The following is a 27,169-nucleotide window of genomic DNA, read 5'->3' as shown; positions in this document are numbered from 1 at the left end:
CCAGCATGCAAAGATCAACTCAACATTGCAGAAAAATGGCAACTAGGCCTTCCAGATGAATTTTATCTTGGAAGTAGTGAATTCCCAGTAATTAATTGTGTATAGTTAATGCTTTCTTCAAATATTCAAGGTATAATTAAGTTTGAATACAATGTCAGGCCCCTTCCAGACAGTTATATGGCAGTGTGGACTCAGATAATCCAGTTCAAAGCAGATATTGTGGATCATCTGCCTTGATATTCTGGGTTATATGGCTGTGTGGAAGGGTCCTCAAACCTCATGAAGGATAACTTTAATCATTTTGAGGTCTAGCCTCATCTCTTTAGCTACTCTTACAGGTAGAGAGATCTGGCCTCATTAAATGATGGAGAAAAATATTCAGTTCATGTGTATGCTCACACTTTTACATGCTTTGTTGTGGATGTTGAGATAATAATAAGGTAGATGGTGTGGGATACATTCTATATCCTGTAGGTCAACTTCTTGTAGCAGTGTGTGTGTGTGTGAAAGTAGAAAGTATCTGAATGCTAACTTTTGAAGTCATTTTTGAGAAATAGAGAAGCCAAAATCACTTTGCAATTTACATTTTTAAAGGATCCATAATTGTAATTAACTACCTTTGGATGCATTTGAACTGTAACTAATTGCTTTTGTAAAAGCCAAGATTTTCAAAGCTCAGTAAAATGCCCTGCAGCATCCACAGCAGGCTCTCATTTGTTTTATTTTTCCACCAGTTCTTCCACCCTTGTCTTGTAGCAGGAAAAAAGGAGTCTCTTTAGGAAGGGAAAATGTAATAGCTCCAAAGCACTTCATCATATTGAAGCTCAGAAGTGTTTAGTAGAGAAGAGCTCAGTCTGACTCAGTTTTGAAACATTTCAGTACAGTTCTCATCATACTGCAGAAGGTTGGCCCAGTCCACCATCCCTCCTCCTTGTCTTCATTGTGGGGGGGAAAAACCTCCTCTCTTTGAAATATTTTACCCTCAATTCTGGAAGCAAGGAAGGAGGGAGGGGGAAGTGGCAATGCTCTCTCTCCTTCCTTTCCTTTCTCTTTCTCTCCCCTGCCCCACAGAGAAGGGTATGAACCTTGGGAAACAATAACTCCCAGGACCACACAGCATAGAGACATGGCATAATAATAATAATAATAATTATTATTATTATTATTATTATAATTATTATTATTATTATTATTATTATTATTATTATTATTATTATATATCTCCCTCCTCTTGGCAGCCTCACCTGGGAGGGAGGGAGGAAAGGAAAGCCCCATCAGCAGACATATTATGGAAGGAAGAGGAGGAAAGGGAATTGAATGAAAGAACCCAGAAATGCTTTTAAAAAAGAAAGAAATTGTTCTAGCAAAGTAAAAACTCTGTGAGCAAAAGGTAATTGCGTAGATTGCCCTAACAAGGATATTTTGGCTCCTCCCACTATTTCTCCTCCCACAAATTTAGCAGCCCTAAACCTGAGAGAATCAAATGCCATCACATTACACGTTTGGCTAAACAATCCCGATTAGTGAGAAAAATCCATTTCCACACCTTCTCTTGATAAGTTTGAAAAGAATGCTGTCCCTATGTTTAAAAATCTCAAAGAATGCTGTACTCTACACTTTTACCAAAACTAATGTGATGAACACAGTGGGTTTCCAGATTTTAAGTACAGGACTTAGTGGAATTTACTTAATGTGATGAAGTGGTTTAAAGTGTGTTTTGATTAGTTTGCCTGGAAACACCCTATAAACCACAGAACTGGTCTTTGCTCTCTCCTGAGAAGAAGTACCTTATAATGTTTTGAAAGAGGCTGGAGATAAAGGATAAGAATAGGATGACAGCTGAGCAACTAACCGTGAGTGAGATTTCTGTATCATTGTAAAATCTTGACCATGAAGAAAGCTGAAGACAAACCCATTTGAAATGTGGTGCTGGTACAGAATTCTACAAATAGGATGAACAGATGAAAAAGTCTAGCAAATAAGTCCAAGAACAAAACAAACCTGAAATCCTACTAGACTTGCTAAAATTACTAAGCTGAGGCTTTTGTACTTTGATGACATTATCAGATGACTTGATTAATTATAATTAATGCTTGTAAAGCAAGAGGCATTAACACAGAGGAAAACTACTTTACAAATTGATCAATTGAATAATGGAATTAATGGCCCCAGAGTTTGAAAGCCTCTCATTCACAAGTTGTAGCCAACTTTATGGAAAATAGCAACAACAAAGGAGAAGGTGAGTAAGAGGGAGAGTCCAGTAGACTTCAGGAAAATGGTAGGAAGGATACAACTGTGGCAAAGTCAAATTGAGTATAGGGAACCAACCTCATATTGCTTTTGTTGAAAAAGAAGAACCTTGAGGATGATGATGATGATGATGATGATGATGATGATGATAATAATACACTGTATTTATTTATATTCCACCCTTCTCCCCTAGGGCACACAGAGTGGATTACAGCATTTTAAATATATAGGCAAACATTGAATGCCTTTACAGTCATTTACAATGAGGACATGCAAACACAAAGGTAGAGGTTTCTTCTTTCATTTCCAGTTTCTGGAGGCAGTGCTCATCTCTGGCTCTGGGGAGGTGCTTTTCTCCATTTTAAAGTAGAGGAGCCTTTGCTTGGAGGGTCTCTTTGCCTTTTCCCACTGAAGCGATACCTATTTATCTACTACTCACATCTGCATGTTTTCGAACTGCTAGATTGGCAGGAGCTGGAGCTGACAGACAGGAGCTCACCCCATCTCATGGATTTGAACTTCCAACCTTTAGGTCAGCAGTTCAGCAGCACAAGGGTTTAACCCATTGCATCACTACAGCTCTTAGTTCTGATGTTTATCACCCCTGCATGATACTGTTACATCAGGGAATTTATTGTGTCCCAGTCAAGCTCTATGAGGGACTTGAAATAAGCTTATATATATATTAGAAGCACTTTATTTCCATTAATAATAGGTTCTGGAGAAGGGATAAATTAGCTGGCAGGAAAAATTAGGGCAAGGATGGATAACGTTGCATACTCATATTCAGAAGCATGATGACTCCAAAGCTGGAGGTTCAGTCATCCTGGTGGCTAGTAGCCAAGGATAGCCATGAATTTTCCTCATCATCTTTTCAGGCTATCTCACCCCTAGCCAAAGTGACTACAAATTCCATACAGTCCAAACATACCTTCCATAAATAACCAGCTTGCTTGGTTACTTAATTCTTACTTATTCCACATCCCCTAAATTATTGGCTGTCAACCCTTTGCACACCATGATGCTTAACCAATGGTTATGTTGGTTGGGGCTTCTGGGCGTTTGGAGTCCAAAATATCTAGGGAAGCAAAGTTTAAGAACAAAAGCATAGCAAAACCCCAAAAGGAACATAAAGTGTTTATTCCATCAGCATTATATCATCATTCCATTGTTTTTCAAACAACACAAGGAGAATTACTACAAGAACATTTAAAAATAACACTGAATCAATTGTTTGTGAGAATGTATTTAACAGAATAACCTGTCAAGGGTGTGTCATGTTGTCTTGTTATGTTATGATTATTATTCTTACATGTTATTCCCATTGCCAAATAGGTACACTCATATGAACAAGTCTGAGAGTATATATTTTCCAGTGTGCATTTGATGATGGTAAGGCCCTTGTTCATGTACACTCAGACCTAATTGCCCAATTGATTGTATTTAGCACTTTACCCCCAGACCTGGCCCTATACTCTGCTTTTTGCACAAGTCCATGCTCAGGCCTCTCGAATTCTGATCATACCCGTCATATTCCTGGTTTTTGGTTGTTGCGACTGCTTTTGATACATTTTAATGATATTTTAATACCTTACTGTTTTTAATTGTTTAATTAGATTGTTATGTGTTATTTTGTTTCAACTGTGTTTTAGTTCTGAAACTTCGTAGTTTGCTCTGGGCTTGGTCCTGCATGTAAGCCGCTCCAAGTCCCTTCGGGAAGATGGTGGCGGGGTATAAAAATAAAGTCATTGTTGTTGTTGTTGTTGTTGTTGTTGTTGTTGTCATTTATCAATTTTAAACCAAAACCAAATTATTGCTTTGAAACAGAGAATGGTTTGATACGCAAACAGCCAAATGCTGCTCTAAGCTTTTTCTTTCTTTCTTTTTTTTGTCGTGTCAGAAGCGACTTGAGAAACTGCAAGTCACTTCTGGTGTGAGAGAATTGGCCGTCTGCAAGGACGTTGCCCAGGGGACGCCCGGATAATTTTTTTGATGTTTTTATCTTCCTTTTGGGAGGCTTCTCTCATGTCCCCGTATTAGGAGCTGGAGCGGATAGAGGGAGCTCATCTGCCTCTCCCCGGATTCGAACCTGCGACCTGTGGGTCTTCAGTCCTGCTGGCACATGGGTTTAACCCACTGCGCCACCAGGGGCTCCTTGCTCTAAGCTGTTGTTGAGCGATTCTCAATCATTTATAATACTGGGATGAAAAGCCTGGATGTCTTGCTGCATAAGTCTGAAACCCTTCTTTACATTGCTTGTTCATTAGTTGACACATGGGGGACATGAGAGAAGCCTCCTCGCAGGATTGCAAGACATCCGGACATCCCCTGGGCAATGCCTTTGTGTGTGTGTATAGTGAAATGGTATCCCTAATATAAGATGGCAAAAAAAAGTATTTTTTTTTTGTATTTTAAAAATATTTTCAAGCCATGGATGATTGAATTCATGGATGCATACTTTATTATAATTATGTTATCGAAGGCTTTCATGGCCAGAATCACTGGGTTGCTGTGAGTTTTCCAGGCTGTATGTTCATGTTCCAGAAGCATTCTCTCCTGACGTTTCACCCACATCTATGACAGGCATCCTCAGAAGTTGTGAGGGTTGTTGGAAACTAGGCAAGTGAGGTTTATATATCTGTGGAATGTCCAGGGTGAGAGAACTCTTGTCTGTTGGAGCCACTGTGAATACTGCAATTAGCTACCTTGATTAGCATTGAATAGCCTTGCAGCTTCAAAGCCTGACTACTTCCTGCCTAGGGGAATCCTTTGTTAGGATGTGTTAGCTGTTCCTGATTATTTCCTGTCTGGATTTCCCCTGTTTCTTGAGTGTTGCTCTGTATTTACAGTTCTGATTTTAGAGGGGTTTTTTAAATACTGATAGCCAGATTTTGTTCATTTTCATGGTTTCTATTGAAATTGTTCACATGCTTATAGATTTTGATGGCTTTTCTCTGTAGTCTGATATGATGGTTGTTAGAGTGGTCCAGCATTTCTGTGTTCTCAAATAATATGCTGTGTCCAGGTTGGTTCATCAAGTACTCTGCTATGGCTGATTTCTTTGGTTGAATTCTCCCACCCTGGACATTCCACAAATATATAAACCTCACCTACCTAGTTTCCAACAGACCTCACAATCTCTGAGGATGCCTGCCATAGATGTGGGTGAAACGTCAGGAGACAATGCTTTTGGAACATGACCACAAGTAGTGGTTCTCAACCTGGGGTCCCCAGATGTTTTTGGCCTACAACTCCCAGAAATCCCAGCCAGTTTACCAGCTGTTAAGACTTCTGGGAATTGAAAGCCAAGCAACCCTGTACTGTAATTGTTTTTACTAATGATCTGGCTGTGACTTCACCAATGACCACTAGAGGGAGTCATGACCCAATTTATTGAAATTACTGAAAGTACCATTTTAACTGAAGAACTGGAAGGAAATCAGAGACCTCATGTATGTTTGGCAATTGCCTGGAGGAAGCTGCTGGTTACAGTAAAAGATATAAAATGAATGGTCTCCTTTCAAACTTGTGTAAACAAACCAGAGATGAAGAATGGAGGTTGTTAAAAAGAGAGCTGTCCTTGCTATGTATATTTTTGAAACACCAATATCCTCGCACAACTACATACATCCCTAATGACTTAAAACATGTGTTGTTGAATGTTGCCCTAGCTTGTCTCTCAGTGAAGAAAAGAATGATTTGTGTTTCCCCAAGGGCAATGGAAAATGGATCAAGATGATTTGGCTAGTGAAGTTTGTACTTGTTCAGATCAGGGAGGTAGACTAAGATATGCCATCATTAATGCAGGTTTTAAATACTGCTGGTGGATTATTGCAGTTCCAAAGGTTTCTAAGAGACTAGTGGGAAATCTCAGAAAATTCTGACTTTGACTTGATAAGTTTCAAGGCTACCAAAGGGATTCTTGTAAATGACAAGTTTTTGTCCATTGCCAGTAAAAGATGTCCATTGCCAGTACATCTGCACTGTAGAATTAATGGAGTTTGGCCTCATGGTTCAATGTTATGGCATCACGGGAGTCATAGTTTTACTGGGTATGTATGCCTCACTGCCAAATAGTACTGGTGCCTCCCAAACTACAACTCCCATGATTCCCTAGCATTGAACTATGACTATATTCTACAATTCAGATTCAGCCAATTTTTGCTGTAAACTGGGTGTTATGGTGAAAAACATTATTATGTGTCTGAGCATATTTAACTTCCATTGGTCAATTTAAGAGCCAAGGGAACTTTATTTCCTTTAGGCACCAAAGAATGTCAAGAATTGTGCATTGCTTTTCAGATACATGCCTTGTTTGTCCTTTCTGGGGTGTACAAACACCTTTTATTATTCCAACAAGCAATGGCATTAGGTGACACTGAAACAATGATAGAAGAAATTGGTCAAAATAAACAATAAAAGCACATTCAAATACTTATGCACAGGGGCATCTAGTGGCTGGCATCTCAGCGAAGCTGTGGTTCTGCTTTGGATTTTAGAGCCAGTTTTAAAGGAGGCACTGAATCAGTTTTGAAACCAGAGTTCAGCACAGGTATGGGCAAACTTCGGCCCTCCAGGTATTTTGGACTTCAACTCCCACAATTAAGCAGCTGTGGGGGCCTGAGACTGTTAGGAATTGTGGGAGTTGAGGTCCAAAACACCTGGAGGGCTGAAGTCTACCCATGTTTGGTTCAGCACCTTGGATGGTTTGTTTACACTTTTGGTCTACAGCCCAGGGTGGAGACACACAGAGGATGCATCTACACAGTAGAATTAATGCAGTTTGACACCACTTTAACTAAGTTACATTAAAACTATAATTAAACAAGGGGGTGCCCTTTTTGGGATGTAATTATCTCAGTGGCCTTTCTAGACAATGGGAAGAGTGTCATATTGCTCTTATCTTGTCTCTTGCTTTGCTTCAAGTGTTCAGATATGAGTTTTGAGTACTTTTTGCATCATAGGACAGCAGTTTGAAACATTCAAGTATTTCAAAGTAACTACTAAGAACTATGATAGTTATTTTTGGAAAATTGTGAAATAAATAGTTACTTTAAAAACATACCTGTAATACCTAATGACTACTTCTGGGGTCTTAGGGCAATAATGATCAATAATCACATTTATTACATCTCTAAGCTCTATAATAGTGTGATGCCTTTCCATTTTAAAAAGCACACTATGGCATTTCCACCAACATTCTGGAAAACAGAATGTTGGTGGACAGGAAAAGAGATTTAAAGATGGGCGTAAAGCTAACCTTTAAGACAGTCGCATAGACTCCAGGAACTGGAAGGCCCTGGCTCTTGAGTTCTCTAGCTGGAGGTCAGCTGTGACCAGCAGTGCTGCAGAATTTGAAGAGGCATGGATGGAGGGCAAAAGGGAGAAATGTGCCATGAGGAAGGTGCATCAAGCCAACCCTGACTGGGACCGCCTTCCACATGAAACCAATATCCTCGCTATGGAAGAACATATGGGTCAAGAATAGGGCTCTACAGTCACCTACATACCCACCGCCAAGACACTAAGCTTGGAAGTCCATCATACTTGGACAACGAGGGATCGCCTAATGAAATGAAAATGAATGAATGGTATTTTATTTGCAAATTCATTTCATGGGAGGCTGAGCTCCATAAAATTTTGGATTGGCATGCTTACAGGAGAGCTTGCAGAGTTGGATGTACTGAAAATGGCAGTCTTTGGGGCTTGCTTCAGGAGGTTAGGTTCCTTTTTAACATTAATATACATTTCACAATCGACTGGAGGCAGATTTTGCATCTCAAATCTTAAGCAGTCTTCTTGGTGGAAAAGCTGGAAGTTTATTAAATGCTGTGATTCAGGTTGGTTGTTGCACGCCATGACGATTGTGGTTTTTGTCTCATTCATTTTCCTGAAGTAAATAAAAAGAAGTGAATTGAAATAAACTGAATGCAGGAAGGTCAAAAATATGATGACTATAAACCTCTGGAATCCAAGAGAAAGCACTGAATTCATGGCTTTCTTTGTGGTAGGTCAGATAAGCAGGACTAAATCCCTAATAAGAATTAGACCCCCTAAATCATTAGTTGGACAGTGAATCATCACTGGTAAATCTTGATTCAGTGAGTCAGCTCTAGCTAGGACTAAAATTCAGGCTAAACATTTAAAGTCAGCCTTTACCAATCCAATGTCCTGCATATGTTTGGGTCTATATCCCTTATCATGATATGGCTTCTGGTTGATGGTTAATAGGGTGCACATGTAGCAGAATGTTTTTTCCCCTCCATAGGTGAAAAAGTGGGGCTGCTAGAGCCTTAAAGCACTTTGCCTTTATATGTTGTTGTGTACTATTTTCACTTATTTTGATGTTTGGTAAGCCAGAGACTGTGTTTGGACACCTCATTTTCATTCTCCTGCTTGAATACATGGACTTTGGCCTACAATTTCTTCCCTGATACCATCACTATGAGAGAAAAGTAATGGAAAGCACTTCACCTGTGACATTCTGCACTTTAGACTGTGGAGAAAGGTGCTGGTACAGGATCTGTACCAGGAAATCTACTATACAATATGGCAAGCAGTTCCATACTCATTCCACTCTAAGGGCAAATGGGGTTAACAGAAGTTTATGTGTGCTTAAGCATTATGTATGTGCATCTCCTGAACATGGTGCTTTGATTATTGGGACTTTTTTGGTGTCAGAAGTGACTTGAGAACCTGTAAGTCATTTCTGGTGTGAGAGAATTGGCCGTCTGCAGGGACGTTGCCCAGGAGATGCTTGTTATTGGTACATAGATTTCTTGGACAATTAAACATTGTTATTACATGACAAAGGCCCCTTTCACACTAAACTCTTATAAAACTATGATTCCACTTTAACTGCCATGGCTACATCTTACACCATCATGGGATTTGCAGTTTAGGCAGGATCATTTAGAATTCACAGTCAGAGGAACATTGTATCTTTCCGAATGTTATAACTCAATCCACATTGTTGGATAGCAACTCCCATCCTAATGACTAGCTGTGGTGATTACGGCTAATAGAACTTATGGTTCTACAACATCTTGAGGATTTCACAATTTTCTTGCCCCTGTTTTAGAAAGCAGCATCTCAGACTGTTCTTTACTTTATACTACCTTTTAAAAACCCATTAAAGAATTATTGTATATACTCTAGTATAAGGCAACCCGAATATAAGCCAAGGCACCTAATTTTACCACAAAAAACTGGGGAAATTTATTGACTTGTGTATAAGCCGAGGTTGGGAAATGCAGCAGCTACTAGTAAATTTCAAAATAAAACTAGATACCAATAAAATTATATTAATTGAGGCATCAGAAGGTTCAATGTTTTTGAATATTTACATAAAATTGTAATTTAAGATAAGACTGTCAAACTCTGACTACAACTTTATTCGAACCTTCTTCAATGCAAATGTGCTTACATATCCTTCCAATAATCACCATAGTTTGTTTTAATTATACATTTTGGGGGAAATTCTATGTGTATATGAATAAGGAGGAGAGGAAGGTGCACATTGCGCCAAGAGAGGAGGAGAGGAAGGTGCGTGCTGCGCAAGCGAGGAGGAGGGGAAGGAGAGCTGGGTTGCTGTGTGGAGAAGTGAGGGCCCTGGCAGGAAGGTATGGGACTGAAGGAAGCCCTTTCTGTCAGGACTCTCTCCCAAGCATAAGCCGAGGGGGGCATTTTCAGCCTTAAAAGGGGGCTGAAAACTAGGCTTATACTCGAGTATATGCAGTAATAAGACAATGGCATAAAATCTGAAAAATTCCTTTCAAATTCTTCCATGCATTTTAAAAATATGAGTTTTTAAAAATAGTACCTCATAGTTTCATTCTGATTTTCTCACTTATTTTTGAAATGTAATCTATTACATTCTCATTATACAAAAAAGCAAATTGTTCTATTTGCTACAACAGATTATCTATTGGCTTTCTGTTACCTGTAACTTAGTAGTTCAGAGATCTCGTCTTCATTACTCTCTTCACCTCTCTCTTTTCTTCTTACAACTGGAGAAGGTTTAGATCAGGGGTCCTCAAACTTTTTAAACAGAGGGCCAGGTCACAGTCCCTCAAACTGTTGGAGGGCCAGATTATAATTTGAAAAAAAAAACATGAATGAATTCCTATGCCCACTGTACATATCTTACTTAAAACAATACAATAATTAAAATGAAGAACAATTTTAACAAATATAAACTTATTAGCATTTCAATGGGAAGTGTGGGCCTGCTTTTGGCTGATGAGATAGGAATGTTGTTGTTCTTGTTGTGTGCTTTCAAGTAGTTTCAGACTTAGGTTGATCCTGAGGGCCGGGTAAATGACCTTGGAGGGCCATATCTGGCCCCCAGGTCTTAGTTTGAGGACCCTTGGTTTAGATGCTTTTGGACTTCCATTCACTTTACAAAATTATACCAAGCTATGGGATAGTTAGTTAGTCGCCAGCTGCATTAAATTACTACTGACCCAGAGGTCATGAGTTCAAAACCAGCCCAGGGCAGAGTGAGCTCCCAACCGTTAATAGTCTAGCTCGCTGTTGATCGATGCAGCCCAAAAGACAGTTACATCTGTCAAGTAGGAAATTTAGGTGCCGCTTTATGTGGGAAGGCTAATTTAACTAATTTACGGCACCATAAAAAAAACCTTCCAGCAGTGTGCATAAGAATGAGGAAGTACTCCATCAAGGACTCGGTGTCACAAGTGGATAGTGAAGTGGCGGCTCTCCCTTTGGCCGGAACTGAGTATACCCTTATGAAGCCGGAAAGCTGGAAAGTTAAATTGTCTCTGCGTCTGTCTATATATGTTGTATGTCTAATGGCATTGAATGTTTGCCATGTATATGTGCATTGTAATCCACCCTGAGTCCCCTGTGGGGTGAGAAGGGCAGAATGTAAATACTGTAAATAAATAAATAAATAAATAAAATATCATGCTATGAACCCGCTTTAACTGCATGGCTTCATCTTATGGAATCCTGGGCTTTACAGTTTGTTTGGACATTAGAGAATTCTGGGTGAAAATTCAAGGCATCCTTCCTTGCATTGAAAATACCAGGATTACATAGGATGTTGCCATGCTATAATTGTGTAGTGTTGAAAGAACCCCAGAACTTGCAGCAGACTTTTACAATAATGCCCACATGCTGAGTCCCTGCTTCTTCTTCAATATATAAAAAGAATAGAAAACATGAATATTAAACCCAGAAGGCAAGTATGTTATTTACAAAAGAAATCTCTCTCTCTCTCTCTCTTTTGAAAGCACTCAAGAATGTTTTTTTTTCCCTCCTGGGGATGTGGTACAGTACTTTTTTTTCCATATTTTGATAAATGCCTGTTTCTGGCACTCTCATATCAACCAAATATACATATGCACACACACAGTGGTACCCCCAACCCTTTCTGATCCATTTGAATCTTTAAATATTTGGGTTCTTTTTTTTGTTTTGTTTGTTTGTTTTCGTCTAGGACAACCTCTTGTGAGACAGATAGAGATAACAGCAAGAGTGCTCTAGTGACAAGGGATTGACACATTCTTGAGAAGGCCAGTTGGAGCAAGTTGGCTCCAGTCCGTAGCTGTCACCAATGCAAACCTGAGGCAATGGGAAGGCCCCAAGACTGGCTCTATTGTTGCTGTCTGTTTCTCAAAATAAGGTGTGAAATGGCTTACATTCAGACAGATTCTCCAAAGAGGAGAAGATAACTGTAACAAAAATTAAGTGGCCCAAAACTGAGAAAATAAATAAAAAGAGTAGCATCTAATACAGGCAATTTAGGAGGAGCAATGCCCTTTCATCTCAGGGTTCTTGGGACTGCTTTACAACCAAGTCTCGGGTATCAATAGTGCTTGGTACTACATTTAGATTAGTTTTCTGTGTTATTCCTTATATATCTATATATATAAATTTGTTAGGGGCATCCAACGAGGAAACAAAACTCAAAAACCCCCCAACGAAACTTAACCAAAATTCCCATGCCCATAACACAACCCACAAGGTACAAACATATCTACTCAAAATGAAAAACAACACAACAACACACTCACAAAACGGCAAAACAACAAAACTCAAAAATCCCCCAACGAAACTTAACCAAAATCCCTGTGCCCATAACACAACCCACAAGGTACAAACATATCTACTCAAAATGAAAAACAACACAACAACACACTCACAAAACGGCAAAACAACAAAACTCAAAAATCCCCCAACGAAACTTAACCAAAATTCCCATGCCCATAACACAACCCACAAGGTACAAACATATCTACTCAAAATGAAGAACAACACAACAACACACTCACAAAACGGCAAAAGAATAAAACTAAAAAAAACCCCAACGAAACTTAACCAAAATTCCCATGCTCATAACACAACCCACAAGGTACAAACATATCTACTCAAAATGAAAAACAACACAACAACACACTCAAAACGGCAAAAAAACAAAACTCTAAACTCCCCCAACGAAACTTAACCAAAATTCCCATGCCCATAACACAACCCACAAGGTACAAACATATCTACTCAAAATGAAGAACAACACAACAACACACTCACAAAACGGCAAAACAACAAAACTCAAAAATCCCCCAACGAAACTTAACCAAAATTCCCATGCCCATAACACAACCCACAAGGTACAAACATATCTACTCAAAATGAAAAACAACACAACAACACACTCACAAAACGGCAAAAGAATAAAACTCAAAAAAAACCCAATGAAACTTAACCAAAATTCCCATGCTCATAACACAACCCACATCTCTTGGTTACACTGTGCTGCAGCAATGTGCTGTTCATACTGTCTACATTTTGCCTCATTAATTATTGGAAATTCCATAACCTATTGGAAACAAGCGCACCATAACCTTATTGAAAAGGTAAAAATGATGTCCCATCCGTTTGGCAAATGTGAATCTCCATGAACATGTGGAGACCACCTCTTAAAAACCACTAGTATATATATATTCAAGAGAGAATCACAATGTTTGAGCCAGACATGACAAAACTACAGGTAAACTACAGGTAAAGCCCAGTCTTCTTGACTGGGCCAGGTCAAGACATTTTCCTCTTTGGGCTGAAACATACTGACGTAACTGGAATCTGGGTCTTACCTTAATACTAGTAAAGTAAATACCTCATCTAAGGGTACCAGGCTAGCTTATGGTATAGGAGGTAAGCTACCTGGGACACAAAACTCTATCTCCCATTGAATTGCACTGGCCACCACTCTACTGAGCATCTGCTGCCTGTAGTGACTTGCGAATTCTGTCTAATGCTTAGGCTGACTCTGGTAGTTGGAAGTCATATTTTTCTATTTTCTTTTTTCTCTCTCCTTCTTTCTATTTCATTTTCATTTTCACTTTTTCTATATACCTTTTAATGTAATGTTAACATCTTTAATAAAAATTAGTTAAAATATTAAGTGCATCTAGTTTAGTATTGTTTAAAACAGGCCAGCGGATTTGTGGACCTCCAATGGTCATTGGAGTCTAAGGGCCCTTCCTCACAGCCATATAACCCAGAATATCAAGTCAGATAATCCACAATATCTTCTTTGAACTGAATTATCTGAATCCACACTACCATATAATTCAGTTCAATGTGGATTTTATAGAACTGGGAGGGGCCTTATCAGTATCAGCCCCAGATGGCTTCGTGAAGAATGATGATATTGGTATTCCAACATGATGTGGAGACCCACAGGTTCACTAGCTGTCATTTACACTCACTAGCAGTCACAAGTTTATAGGGGTTTACATACAAGCCAAACCTAGAGATCCCATTGATTTGACTTGACATCTTGTACATGCAAAGTACATGTTGTCTCACTAATCTACAGGATTACACTGGCAACTCTACCATTGATATTTATTACACAAAAGATCATATCAAGAAACCCTATGCAGTATATGAAAATAATTCTGAATTAAGTCTGCAAAAAGAAAAAAAGGATCAAGAAGTTGTCTGTAAACAAGAATTGAGACTTTAAAAAATAGTACCATGTAACCTGAATTCCCACCCTTAATTTCCCCATGTATGCCAGATTCTGTTCTTCCCACACACCCTGGCTGAAGCATCTGAAAGATTAAAAACAAAAGAAGTTGTTTTCCTAGCTGTATCTTTCAGTTCCCAACCTGACCATATTGACAACTGAGGCAGACCTGTGCCCAGGTTCCCAAGTAGAACTCTTTTTGAAAACTTACTGCACACGACTGTAAGGAACCAAAAAAAGGAGCAGACCCTATGGGGACATTTGCAGTAGAGCAAGTATGCACGACTGCATTCTTAGACATTGGGGTTATCTCATGAGCTCTCATGAGTTCTGGTGTTTATGGACTATGAAATTATGCATACACTAAGATTAATATACAAGTTCTACAAAACTATAACTTATAAATTTATTTCCTGTCAAAAGAAAGTGAGGCTTTCTTCAACATTGCAGCATTGCAGAAATTGGCAAGCATTTTCCAAAGATTTTATTTTGTTGGCTAGAACTGATGGAAGGTGAGTTAGAACATCTGGTAGTAGTTGCATCTTCAAGCTTACTCCAACTTATGGCAATGCCATCATAAGGGTTTCTTGACAAGATTTGCTCAGAGTATTAATTTGCTGTTGCTTTCCTCTGCGGCGGAAAGGGTATGACTTGCCCAAGACCACCCAAAGGGATTCAAGTCACAGATTCCTAATCCACTCAACCATTACAACACGCAGGCTTATTTAGAGGACTATGCAAGCCCCAACCATTTCAAAAATCCATCACTGCTTGTATGCTGTTTAAATCCCAGCTTTGAAGGAGCTAACCATGAGCCCTTCCACACAGCCATATTTCCCAGAATATCAATGCAGAAAATCCCACAATATCTGCTTTGAACTGGTTATCTGAGTCCACACTGCCATTCAGCTGTGTGGAAGGGACCTGAGATGATAGGTTCAGCACCTTGGATAAGTCCTTCAAAGTTTGAACCAGAACCCACCTTACTGACATAAAAAGACATCACTAATTGTATCCTGTTTAAATACATAGTGATAAATCAATACATTCATTTGAACAAATTGTTTATATGAAGAAAGTGGATTTAAAGACATATAGATGTCACTAGACTAACTCACACACAGTAAATCCCATGGTCACAGGCTGGAGGATCAGTACTTGAGCAAATTCTGAAGAGCTTTATATTTCTATTATCTAGTTTTTCACGCTCAAAATTTATCACACGTTGAAAATGTGAACAAGTTACCTTTTGAATTACAACTCCCTGAATTCCTACAGGAAGCATAGTCATGGTGGCTGGAGGATTCTAGAAACTGTGGTCACCAAAAGCTGTTGGAAAATAGGCAATAACCGCATGCCAGAGGATCTGACAAAAATGGTGTTAGGTTTTCTTAAAGAAATGTTTGTTGCCTATTTCCTTCCTATTTGTATGTTCACAAAATACATCCCCAAGTCTTGTTGTAAAGGGAACATCCTCCTTTATTTATTTTAACCTCTCCTTATTTTTCAAAACCATGTGGATTTAATTTCTGCCTTTTAGTCTACGTAAGAAAGTTTGAATCTGTGTGATTTTTTGCTCAGATTTGTAATTTAAAATGCTTTGATACCTTTTACTATTTGGTCTATTTTTCATCTCTGACTATCTTAGTGCAGGGGTCCTCAAACTTTTTAAGCCAGTGGTTCCCAACCGGTGGTCCATCAGTGGTCCACAAGAACAAAAATATGGTCCGCGGCCTCACCACTACTGCACAATTGCCTCGAAACCACACAGCAACAAGAGTGACTGGTCTTGCAAAACCCACTTATAGTGCCGAGGCAACAGGGATGTCGGGAGGGGAGAGGTTGGCTATCTACAAAAGAGTACTACTACCACATCAGCTCTCGATTATTAAATATTGTTTTCTGTAGGTGATCAGATGGCACTTACTGGATGGCATATGTTCTGTATCAGAAATTAGAGCTGATGTGGTCTATCCAATGCAGTTTTGTGAATCAGCACCTTAAATAATCAAACCAAATGTAAAGTTGACCAAAAACTGATTCGTAACCCTTGTAGTAGTAATGTTGGAGAGTGGTCACTGGTCAAAGTAGTCCCTGTTCAAGTGGTCCCTAGTCAAGTGGCACCTGGTCAAGTGGCCCCTGGTCTAAAAAAAGGTTGGGAACCACTGCTTTAAGCGGGCAGTGAGTTTACGGTCCTTCAGACAGTTGCGGGGATAAACTGTAGTTCGGGGGGGGGGGGGAAATAAACAAATCCATATATATCTTATTTGTAGTGCTAAAAATGAAACAACAATACGATATTAGAAATGAAGAACAATTTTAACTAATATAAACTTACCCATATTTCAATGGGAAGTGTGGGCCTGCTTTTGGCTGATGAGATAGTCAAGTTAATTAGGATTGTTGTTGTTATGTGCCTTCAAGTCGTTCCAGATTTAGGGCATCTCTAAGTCTAAAGTTCAGGGCAGGGGGCAGGTAAATGACTTTGAAGGGCAGCATTTGGCCTGTTGAGCTTAGTTTGGGGACTCCTGTCTTAGTGCATGAACAGTAGAAAGAGGAGTATGAGGACAGAATCCTTTTTCTCTACCTGCTTTTATCCACCCACTCTGCTGTGTATTTCTGCCAGGAGGCTCCCACCTTATTTTCTTAACAGATTTGATTCACTGGTCAAACGGCTAGTTATATCCTAATAAAAGTAACTTGTCCAGACTCTGTTTTGCCTATGCACATGGCAGCCAATGCACATAACTGACTGAAATCAGAGTTCAAAATGGATGCATATTCCTACAGATTGGTGAACCTGCATTCCATTTATATCTCAATAAGAACCTTGTAAGTAGTTGCGAAATAGTCTCAGAGCTCATGCCCCTCCCCGCCAAAAAAAAACCCACCCCAAAAGGGAAAATTTTAAAAACCTTCCAGTACTATGGACTGATTTTTCCTTTTTATTCATTTTTTCCACATAAATTACACAAACACTTTAGAAAATGAATATACACAAAAATGAAACCATCTTATAAGTGCATAACTTAAAAAGAAACCAAAGGTTGCAGTTCAAAAACTCGGTAAAAATATTACTTTTTTGATATATAGTCTAATTGGCTGTGTGTGTGTGTACCACCTGATTTTAAATGGCAGTGATGCTTAGGTTAAACATAACTGAAAATTATATACTGTAGATATCTTTATATAGTCTCAGACTTTGCTGTAAGAAGTGCTTAAATTAATATCAAGCTTTTCCTTAACACAATGAAAAGAAATGTGTGGAATTGCTGGTCAGGATATGGGAAGACAGGGATGTCAGTCCCCACATTGCAACACTTCCCCCATTGCAAAGCTGACTTCTCAAGCAAAATAAAATAAAATATTGAACAATATCATAAACAATACCAAAATAATCCATCAAGTGAAACTGCATTACCCCTGCAAAAATGCCAGAGATGCCTCAGAGTTATTAAAATATAAGTTGATCAATGCAGAGTCTCTGGCAGCCTGGGAAACTGATCACAGCTTTCACACAGTGGTTTGCTATGTGATGTTTACATTCAGCAATCATCCCAGTTTCATTCCTTCAGCAGGGAGAAAATAAGTAAGAGAAAAGTGGCCCAGGTTTCATCTTTGAAGATTAAAAACAATGGGAGTGCGATTTCTTGTTTGTAGAATCTAAACATTTTTTGAGGAAAAGGACTTCAGTCTTTTAGAAGTTCTTTAAAGAATTTTTCCAATTCTCGACTCAAATTTGAATAAGTTCTTTTACCAAAAAAAGGATTAATCTAAAATGTGTAAATTGGCAAGCAAATCCTATACCTCCTGCAAGCTGAGTAACACAAATCTTGGGTAAGTTGGAAAAACACAAGAGCTTGTTTTCTCCCTACAAGTGTCTTTTGAAGACCTGGTATGGTTGTTCATAATCTGGTCTTAGGAATTGAAAGACAAGGATGATGATGATGAAGAAGAAATAATAAAGTGAAGGCCTTAATACTCCAACAGGTGATCATATGGGCACGTTCGTCACAAAGACAACACTGGCTTGCCCAGGGCATTGTCTGGTTGCTGGTCCATTCCTTGTCTAGGCAATGTTATCTTCTCCCAGTGCTGTCAAAGAAGGCCAGCTGTCTTGTAACACAATAGGTCCATGCATAGGCAAAATCCAGGCTTCACTCACAGGCCGATGCTACAGACGTAACGCTGGTGATCTTAGAAGAGTCATCTGACCATGGCTGGAGGTTCTGGAGGGCAAAGAGGGAGGAGTTGTGAACACAGATGGGGTCTGCTTGGATGGGCTGGTTGATGGTTTTCTGAAAGGCCTCTTGCTGAAGCTGCATGAGGATGCGATTGGCTTGCTGCCTCTCGGCTTCCCTCTCCTCTGCAGTCTGTCGCCTGGGAGAAACATGCACACATATCATATCTGGATACCAAAACAAATGGAAAAAGTAGAATTTCTAGCTACCTGCTGCTCTTTAAGACTTAAGGTGTTCTTCATTTCAATACATCAAAGGCTCATTTTATACAGTAACATTCCATGTATTTATAGAATGCCCTTCAGCCCAAGACAACCTTAGTTCCTTTGTGACTAGCCAAGTTAGCCTGATCTCCAGCCCCACCTCAAGCCTCTAGGAATAAATGGGTTTGTTTCTCAATGCCTTCATCTCTCTTTTGATATGGTCTGCTATAACCTTCCCCAATCTGACACTTCCCCATACAAACTCAAGCTATCACCTGCAGCCACTAGCCACATTGGCCGATGGCAATGGAATCTATTATCCAGTATCTCTAGAGTTCACAAGGTGGGATGGGGTGAGTTTTTGAATGAATGCTCCAGGAAGGTTTCTGCCATTTTGAAATTGAAGTATTTCAGTGAAGTATTTCAGTTAGTGAATACAATTTATCTTTCTTGTAATATGGCTTCATATTTCTCCATTTTCTTATTCTGATTGATTGATGGATTGATTAGAAGAAGTCTGTTCTTTGCATTTGAGCTCCTTAAATTGTGTCATTTAGCTAGAAGATACAGTCTTGCTCATTGTTTGGTTAGTTGTTCTACAGAGTTCCAAGCTATGCCATGGTCAACAGGAATAGCCAGACAAAGTCTGGCCGGTGGAGATTGAAGAGCTCGAAGGGCACAGTTTCCCTACTTGAATGAAGACATATAATAGCCAAGAGCTGCTACCTTGGAAAATCCAAGAGATGGTAGCAAAGATAGAGTGTAAAATGAGTGCACCTACACCAAAATTGCTTCCCTGTTTGTCATATAACTTAGGAAAATTAGTAACTTTTACTGCAACTCCCAGAATCCCTCATTCATCATACCACTCTCACATGACATGCTCTGGTGTGTCATTGTAAACAAGTACGTCTACCAGTCTCCTTCTGACCCATTTCACCAATGATGTCTGCAGAGGTAAAAATCAAAAAGGCAAGAAGAATGGAATAGAACCATTCTCTAGGTTCAGAAATAAGGAAAATGTGCAGAGTTTAAGACAGGGTCACATCAACAACTAGGAGACCACTCACATCTCCCCACATTTGTCCTGTATTTGCTAACAATTATATTGGGTGGCCCTGAATTCCAGGATTTTAAGAGAAGGCATCAACAAGGAACCTTTACAATCAAAGCACCCCCAACCGAAGGCCACTCAGTCTTTGTAATAATAATAATAATAATAATAATAATAATAATAATAGCAGATACCCCAGGGACCACCCAATTCAACCCCCTTCTGCCATACAGGAAAAGCATAATCAAAGCACCCCCTGAGTGGTGGGAGGGAAATAGGGTTTTGGAAGCAAGGAAGGCAAAGGAGAAAGGATCTGGGCAGGGAGGAAGGCGGGAGGAAATAGCTTTTGCCACAAGGAGGTTGGGGGGGGGGGAGGCTTTTGATGGTGAGGAAGGGGGAAGAGTAGGAAAGAGGAGGGAAAGCTTGGAGGAGGGAAGAGGAGGAAAGCACAGAGCCCAAAGAACTGCTGCTCTAGAAATCTGAATCACTCCCTCAGCCCCAGAAGGGTTCAGTGTGGAGTTTCTGCTTACTGGCATAGAGAAGAGGAAGGAGGAAGCTATTTGGACATTAAAGTTGTTTTTTTGGACTCTATCTCCAACAATCTCAATGATAGCAACAGATGTAATATGCTACAAGTACATTATTCGCACTCAATTTTCCTCTGCTACGCACTAACTGAAGGAGCAATGATGTTTTTTAGATTACGGCTGGGCAAATGTAAAATTGAATTGTTAAAGACAATGAGCTCTTTCTAAATAGTGGCTTTGAGATAAATTGTCTCTTAGTTATAAATTATTTTGTTTATCAGGCATCTAAAATGCCCCAGTTGTGCTGTGATGACAGAAGGAACTTTGTGGTATCTCCTTTTGAGCTTAAGAATTCTTCTCCCCTCGAGCAATTTCTACAAAGGGAGGCATGTTAGTCTATTACAACAAAAACAAGTAGTCTTGGAGCACTTTAAAGATTAATAGGTATAGTATGGAATAATATTTCATTGGCTGTAACTCATTTAAGTCAGATGTTTGTGATGTCTTCTCTTGCCAAATAGGCAGATTCATCCTCACTCTTGTGTGAGAGTATGTGTGTATACATACAAGTGTGTGTGTGAAGAGGGAGAGAGGGAGAGATTCAAAGATAGCTTTCATCCTTCTGGTGGAATCCAGTCTTTGACATTCATGCTGCAATACATCAGTTAATCATTCAAGAAGCCATGAGACTCTATATTGTCTACTTTTCCAAAAGATCTTGACCCAATGAATGTGTTTACTAAAATATGCTTTCCTTTAGAATCAGCACAGTGCAGTGTGTATCAGACATCTTCACTTAGACAACCAGGTTTGGAAAAGGGAGAAAGTAAGAGATTGGGAAGTAGCCTATCTGTCTGCAAGCAGTGAGCTGCCTTAGGTTGCCAACTTAATCCAATTTTTAAAAGAGACTGGTTAGATTGACGGAGAATGAGGCAATCAATGGCTGTTAGTCAGGATGGCCATCTGGCATTTCCATTATCAAAGGCAGTATGCCTCTATGTATCGATCCCCAGTGAACATGAGATGGAAATTCTGCTGGCAGGCTTCATATAAAGACCTGATTGGCCATTGTGCAAACATAATATAGGTACAGAGATGCTCTTAAATGCCCTAGAGAACCAAAAGTTCCCAACCTTTGGTCCTCCAAGTGTTTGAGACTTCAACTCCTAGAAGTCCCAGTCATCTTTGCCAACTGTCAAGAATCCTAGGATCTGAAGTCCAAAACACCCAGAGGATCTAAGGTTGGAAGCCACTGCCTTAGTCTGATCCAACATGGCTCTTCTCATGGTCTTGTGATACATCTAATCCCATCTAATTTCGAAAGCTATGCAATGTCTGGAAACTCCAAACAGGGCTAGTAAAAATGTGCCTGAAACTCTGGAGAGCCACTGCTAGTTAGTTGACAGTATTGGCTTATGCAAATCCATGCATGACCCAGAGTAAGTTGGTTTTCTGTGTTCCTGTGGTTCTTTCCTCCATCTCCTTGCTGCTACTTCCCATAATCTAAGTCATGATAAACATACATTTTCACTATGCCTAATTGGGGAATCTGAGCTGTTAGGCTCAAAAATAACCCTTAGTTGAGGTGATTCCATCATAAATATAGCAGAGTACCAGAAGTAAACTTCATAACCAACAGAAGCATACATATGACAAACTGGGATAGCCTTCTATGTCTTAGAAGCACAGGATTGCAGACTCAGAACTTTAGGTTAAAAATATTTATTGAAGTAAAAAATACATTCTTGATAGAAAATGTCTTGGAGCTAACTTGCATACTAAATCTCATTATCTAAAGAGGTAAAAGGGTAAAAAGTCCATGCAGCGACATTTTGCCTAGAGAGAGGCAAAATGTGCAGCCTCATAGGTAGAAAAAAATGCAAAAGAGAATGGAAATTGGTGGCAAGGCCCCATGGTCAACCCAGGACAATAAAACTTAAAGAGGAAATTCCCTCACAGAATTCCATTACTGCATCATCAAAGGGGAGGAGATAGTGGCTAGGAGGAGGAGGAAGGACAAAGCCCTTTGGTAAACATGCATAGAAATGTGGGGAAGGAATTTCTCAGCCTAATTCTATCTCTAGTCAAGCTACTCATTGAGTTCTGGAAACTTGATGACACAAGAGACTTGTGCAGTCCAAGGATGAAACCCAACAGATAGGGACAGCTGTGAAGCCAAACTTTACAACTGTAAGCAACATTTGTTCAAATCTGAAATTAATAGAACAGCAAATAGGAAGGTTACAGGACACCTATACCTATTAGACATTAATTCTCATTCAAAAATCCCCAGCCCCAAGACCTTTGATTTTCTCTCTCAACTTCTTATCAAGTCTTCTGATAGGGATTACAAAGCGGTCTATCCTCTATCAATTCCCTCCTATTCTGTCCCACTTGGTAATAAATTGTTCTGAAACTCAGTTTGTAATGAAACAATAGACAACACCATTTTATTATCTTCATTGCTATTGATCCCTTCACAATGCTTCAGCTCATAAACCATTAGAGGTCTGGTAATACTATAAAACAATTACTGTCTGCCATGTTCTTTTAACTGGAGTGAGAACACATCAAATTGAGAATGTACACAGTCAATACAATCCAAAAACATGGATACTAAATTAGCGGTGGCTCATTTACAGCATATATTTTAGCTTCTCTCAAGCACAATTGTGTTTTGAACAGATCGATTCTGTTCTGAAACCTTAGATAATTTTATTCAAGATATTTGGGGAAAAGAGAAATGCAGTACATCCAGCACTAATTCTTGGAGGTTTTTTTTAATGAGATGAGATACAACCCATTCAAAGTTAAGTAGCTGTCATGATTTATGATCACAGTTTGGATTGAAAAAACATTACCTATAAAATGTAAGTCCCCCTGAATTCAAAGGTATTTATTGTACATACTATGGATGAGCATTATCCATAGTGTGTACAGTTCAACCATTTTAAAGAACACATTCAGGTACTGTTGGGTATCCAATGCATATCTTGTAATCCTTATCTGAGGTTTCCGTGACCAGCACAGAATGTAGTCAGAGCACGTTTGTTGATTAAGAGGATGTTCTCAAGGTGTGGCACTATATGTAGCCATGGCATCTGGTGGTTGGTCCTGGGCACGTAATATTGTAGTAACAGGATTGCTTTGCATAGCACAAATGACAAAGCTCAGCAAATAATACAGGTCATGGGAGGACTTCAGCTATTGTCAAAATGGAGTTGACCAGACTCACTAAAACAGATCAGCATACAGCTGAATCTTTAATTCTGATTTTAATAGATGTACATGAAAGAACCCCTTTCCGTGTGTCATTAAAGGCTTACATCAAGAAGCCCAGTTCCCACTATGCAAAGAAGAGCTTGTCAAAAATACAATCATGCTGGTCCTATATTCACTTATTACCTTTTAACTGTATTTTTATTATAGTTCTTGCCTCTGGATCTCTTATCATTCCAGTTAAGTGAATAAGATAACACAGAAGATAAACTCTGAATTCATTCAAAGATCTCAGGGGATTGTTTCTGAAAAACAACCTGAGGGCCCATCCAAACAGTACCTTTATTTCGGTATCTATCTACCGCAATAAAGGAGGAGCTGTCCAGACAGGAAAACCATGGTTTTTAGCAAATTAATTAGACACGGGATAAACCCACTATTTCCGGTTCTGGGCTACAGAATACTTCAGTCCAGACAGTATTCCCACAGTTTACCAGGCTCCCCACTCCCCGCAAGCCCCCAGACCCCTTAGGAAACGAATGAAAACTTACTTGGCCTCCATTACAGGCCAAGAAATGACACGCCAGGAGAGCGGGGAGGGGGGGGGATTAGGGAGAAAAATTGTTCTCTCCACCCACCCCTCTCCTGGTGCATCATTTAACTGGCTAAATTCTGTAATGGAGGCCACGTAGAGGGAGTAGGGCTTCCAGATGTTCTCTTGGACTAGTCCCAAGAAAACATCTGGACACCCACCCCAGAAAACGTGCCCACCCCAGAAAACCCACCCCAGAAAACACCCCATACAGCCCTATAAACCAGAAAACGTGCACTTTCTGAGGTGGGTATGGACAGGCCCCCAGGAAAATCCATGTTTTTAAAACGAGGATTCTCCTGGGATAAAGGCTTGTCTGGATCCTCCCTGAGTCCCAGGACCTTTCCACACAGCCCTATATCCTAGAATATCAAGGCAGAAAATCCCACAGTATCTGCTTTGAACTGGGTTATCTGAGTCAACACTAAGATAATGTGGGATTTTCTGCCTTGATATTTTGGGATATAGGGCTGTGTGGAAGGGCCCTATGTGGGTCTCCATCTCTGAAAAGAAATGAATCAGATTCTGCTATCATGACTGAGATAAGCAACAGGCAATGGTGATCAGGTGGTTTTGGCCTATGGTTCTTATCACCTCTAAACAGCCAATGAGAGATCCTGGGAGATGAAGTTCAGATAGGCTTGAAAGAACTTGAAAGGTTGCCGTTCCCCATCAGTGCTGTTTACATTAGACAGGATAATTTTATCCTCTGGTTCTTGCTAAATTACAAAAGTCAGCCTAAGTCAACATGAAGGATGATGGAAACTATGGTCAATAATGTGTACAGGGCCACATGTTTCCTACTGAGGGCCCTTCCATACAGCCCTATAAACCAGAATATCAAGGCAGAAAATCCCACAATATCTGCTTTTAACTGGGGGCCCTTCCACACAGCTGAATAAAATCCCACATTTTCTGCTTTGAACTGGAATATATGGCAGTGTGGACTCAGATAAGCCAGTTCAAAGCCGATATTCTGGGATTTTCTGCCTTGATATTCTGGGATATAAAGCTGTGTGGAAGGACCCCAGGTTCCACAAGACGTACTCAAGTGTAAAAGTTTGGAGGATTTCAGCCTATAAAGAGAGCTAGCTAAGCCTGCTCTGCACACACTGTTCCTATAAGCCTTAAATGGGATGTTCTGGGGAGGCAACACTAAAACAGTCTTCCAGTCATTCTCTGACCAAAAGAAAGAATGCCATGAATAATGTGTTTTTTCCCTTCCTGGTGCATATTTAATAATGTTTTGACTCAGGAAAGAAATGCAATCCAGCATCTTTTTAAAAAAACAACAACTAATAATTAGTGAAAACAGATTATTAAGTTTGGTATAGGGTATTTTTCTCAGTTAGCAGTCCCACTCAGTGGAAGGAGTTATTTATCAAAGAAAGAGAGAAACACAACCCATATTTCACAGAAAGAACAAAGAAGAAAAAAAACAGGTGTCACGTGTCTCAGCCCAATTTATTTCAGGAATTAAGCAGAAAACAAACAGGCTTAGTTACAGCTATCTCGCAGAACTTCCTTCACCTTAATTGCAAATATGCAAATTCAAGCAGACTTTCCTAGAACCAATATTAAAGGTCTCATGGGAGAAATCCTATCTCAACTGTACAGGGAACTGTGAAAATATGTTCATATTCCCATCACTATTTCTCTCTCACAGACCAGACAAAAAAACTAACTTCTCAGTGCCAATCTCTCCTATCCTACCCAGATGTGTCTGTTATTATGGTCAGTGGGATTTAACTCCCCACTAAGTGATGGGATTTTAAGTAAGCCATAATTTGAAATACCCATGCAATTGCATCTTAATAAAAAAGGCTGTAGTCTTCCTCAATGGTGAGTCTGTCAGAGTGGCTGATTTCCAAGCACAGACTGTTTCACAATTTCATTTATCATATCAGAAGCGAACCAAGGGTACAGTTGTAATGTATTGTTTTAAAAAACATAAAGTTTAAAAAACTTGGCATTACACTAAATGTCCTTTGACCAGAAGCTGGCCACTTGGAGTGCTTCTGGTGTTGCTATAAGGAGGTCCTCCACTGTGCATGTGGCAGGACTCAGACTGCATTGTAATAGGTTGTTGTAGGTTTTTTGGGCTATATGGCCATATTCTAGAAGCATTATCTCCTGACGTTTTGCCTGCATCTGTGGCAGGCATCCTCAGAGGTTGTGAGGTTTGTTGGAAACTAGGAAAATTGGGTTTATATATCTGTTGAAGGTCCAGGATGGAAGAAAGAACTCTTGTCTGTTGGAAGTAGGTGTGAATATTTCAATTGGCCACCTTGATTAACATTTGATGGCCAGACAGTTTTAGGTGTGGCTTGTTACTGCCTGGGAAATTCCTTTGTTGAGAAGTGATTAGGTGTTCCTGATTGTTTCTTGTCTGGAGTTCCCCTGTGTTTGAGTTTTGTTTTTTATTTACTGTTATAATTTTAGAGTTTTTTTTTAGTACTTGTTCTTTTTCATAGTTTCTTCCTTTCTGTTGAAATTGTCCACATGTTTGTGGATTTCAATGGATTCTCTGTGTAGTTTGACATGGTAGTTGTTAGAGTGGTCCAGCATTTCTGTGTTCTCAAATAATATGCTATGTCCAGGTTGATGCATCAGGTGCTCTGCTATGGTTGACTTCTCTGGTTGAAGTAATCAGCAATGCCTTTCATTGTAATAGGTGGTCTGTGGTTTGCTCTTCTCCACATTTGCATGTTGTGGACTCCACTTTGTGGCCCCATTTCTTAAGGTTGGCTCTGCATCTCATGGCGGCAGAGCCCAGTCTATTCAGCAGCTTCCAAACCCAGTCTTCTGTGTGCCCAGGAGGAAGTCTCTCATCTGATATCAGCCATGGTTGAGGTTCCGGGTTTTAGCCTACCACTTTTGGACTCTTGCTTGCTGAAGTGTTCCTGCAAGTATCTCTTTAGATCTTAGAAAACTATTTCTTGATTTAAGGCATTGACATGCTGGCTGATATCCAAACAGGGGATGGGTTAGGGATGTCACTGCCTTGGTCCTTTCATTATTGGTTGCTACTTCCTGACAGATGTCAGGTGGTGCAATACTGGCTAAACAGTATAATTTCTCCAGTGAT

The 27,169-nt window shown here is 39.7% G+C and overlaps 1 protein-coding gene across 1 annotated transcript in view; it reads right to left on the bottom strand.

Moving 5' to 3' along the window:
- Positions 1–18,035: 18,035 nt before the first annotated feature.
- The window catches only part of TLX1 (T cell leukemia homeobox 1), a 33,347-nt gene continuing 24,213 nt past the window's right edge, over positions 18,036–27,169 (bottom strand). Inside the window, exon 3 of the mRNA XM_060766808.2 lies at positions 18,036–18,625. Within this exon, the coding sequence (XP_060622791.2) occupies positions 18,403–18,625 (223 nt within the window). The 3' untranslated portion in view covers positions 18,036–18,402. The remainder of the gene's footprint in view (positions 18,626–27,169) is intronic.

This window comes from Anolis sagrei, chromosome 3 (assembly GCF_037176765.1).
Source record: "Anolis sagrei isolate rAnoSag1 chromosome 3, rAnoSag1.mat, whole genome shotgun sequence".
Lineage (NCBI taxonomy): Eukaryota > Metazoa > Chordata > Lepidosauria > Squamata > Dactyloidae > Anolis > Anolis sagrei.
This window is presented reverse-complemented; position numbering and strand designations above follow the sequence as displayed.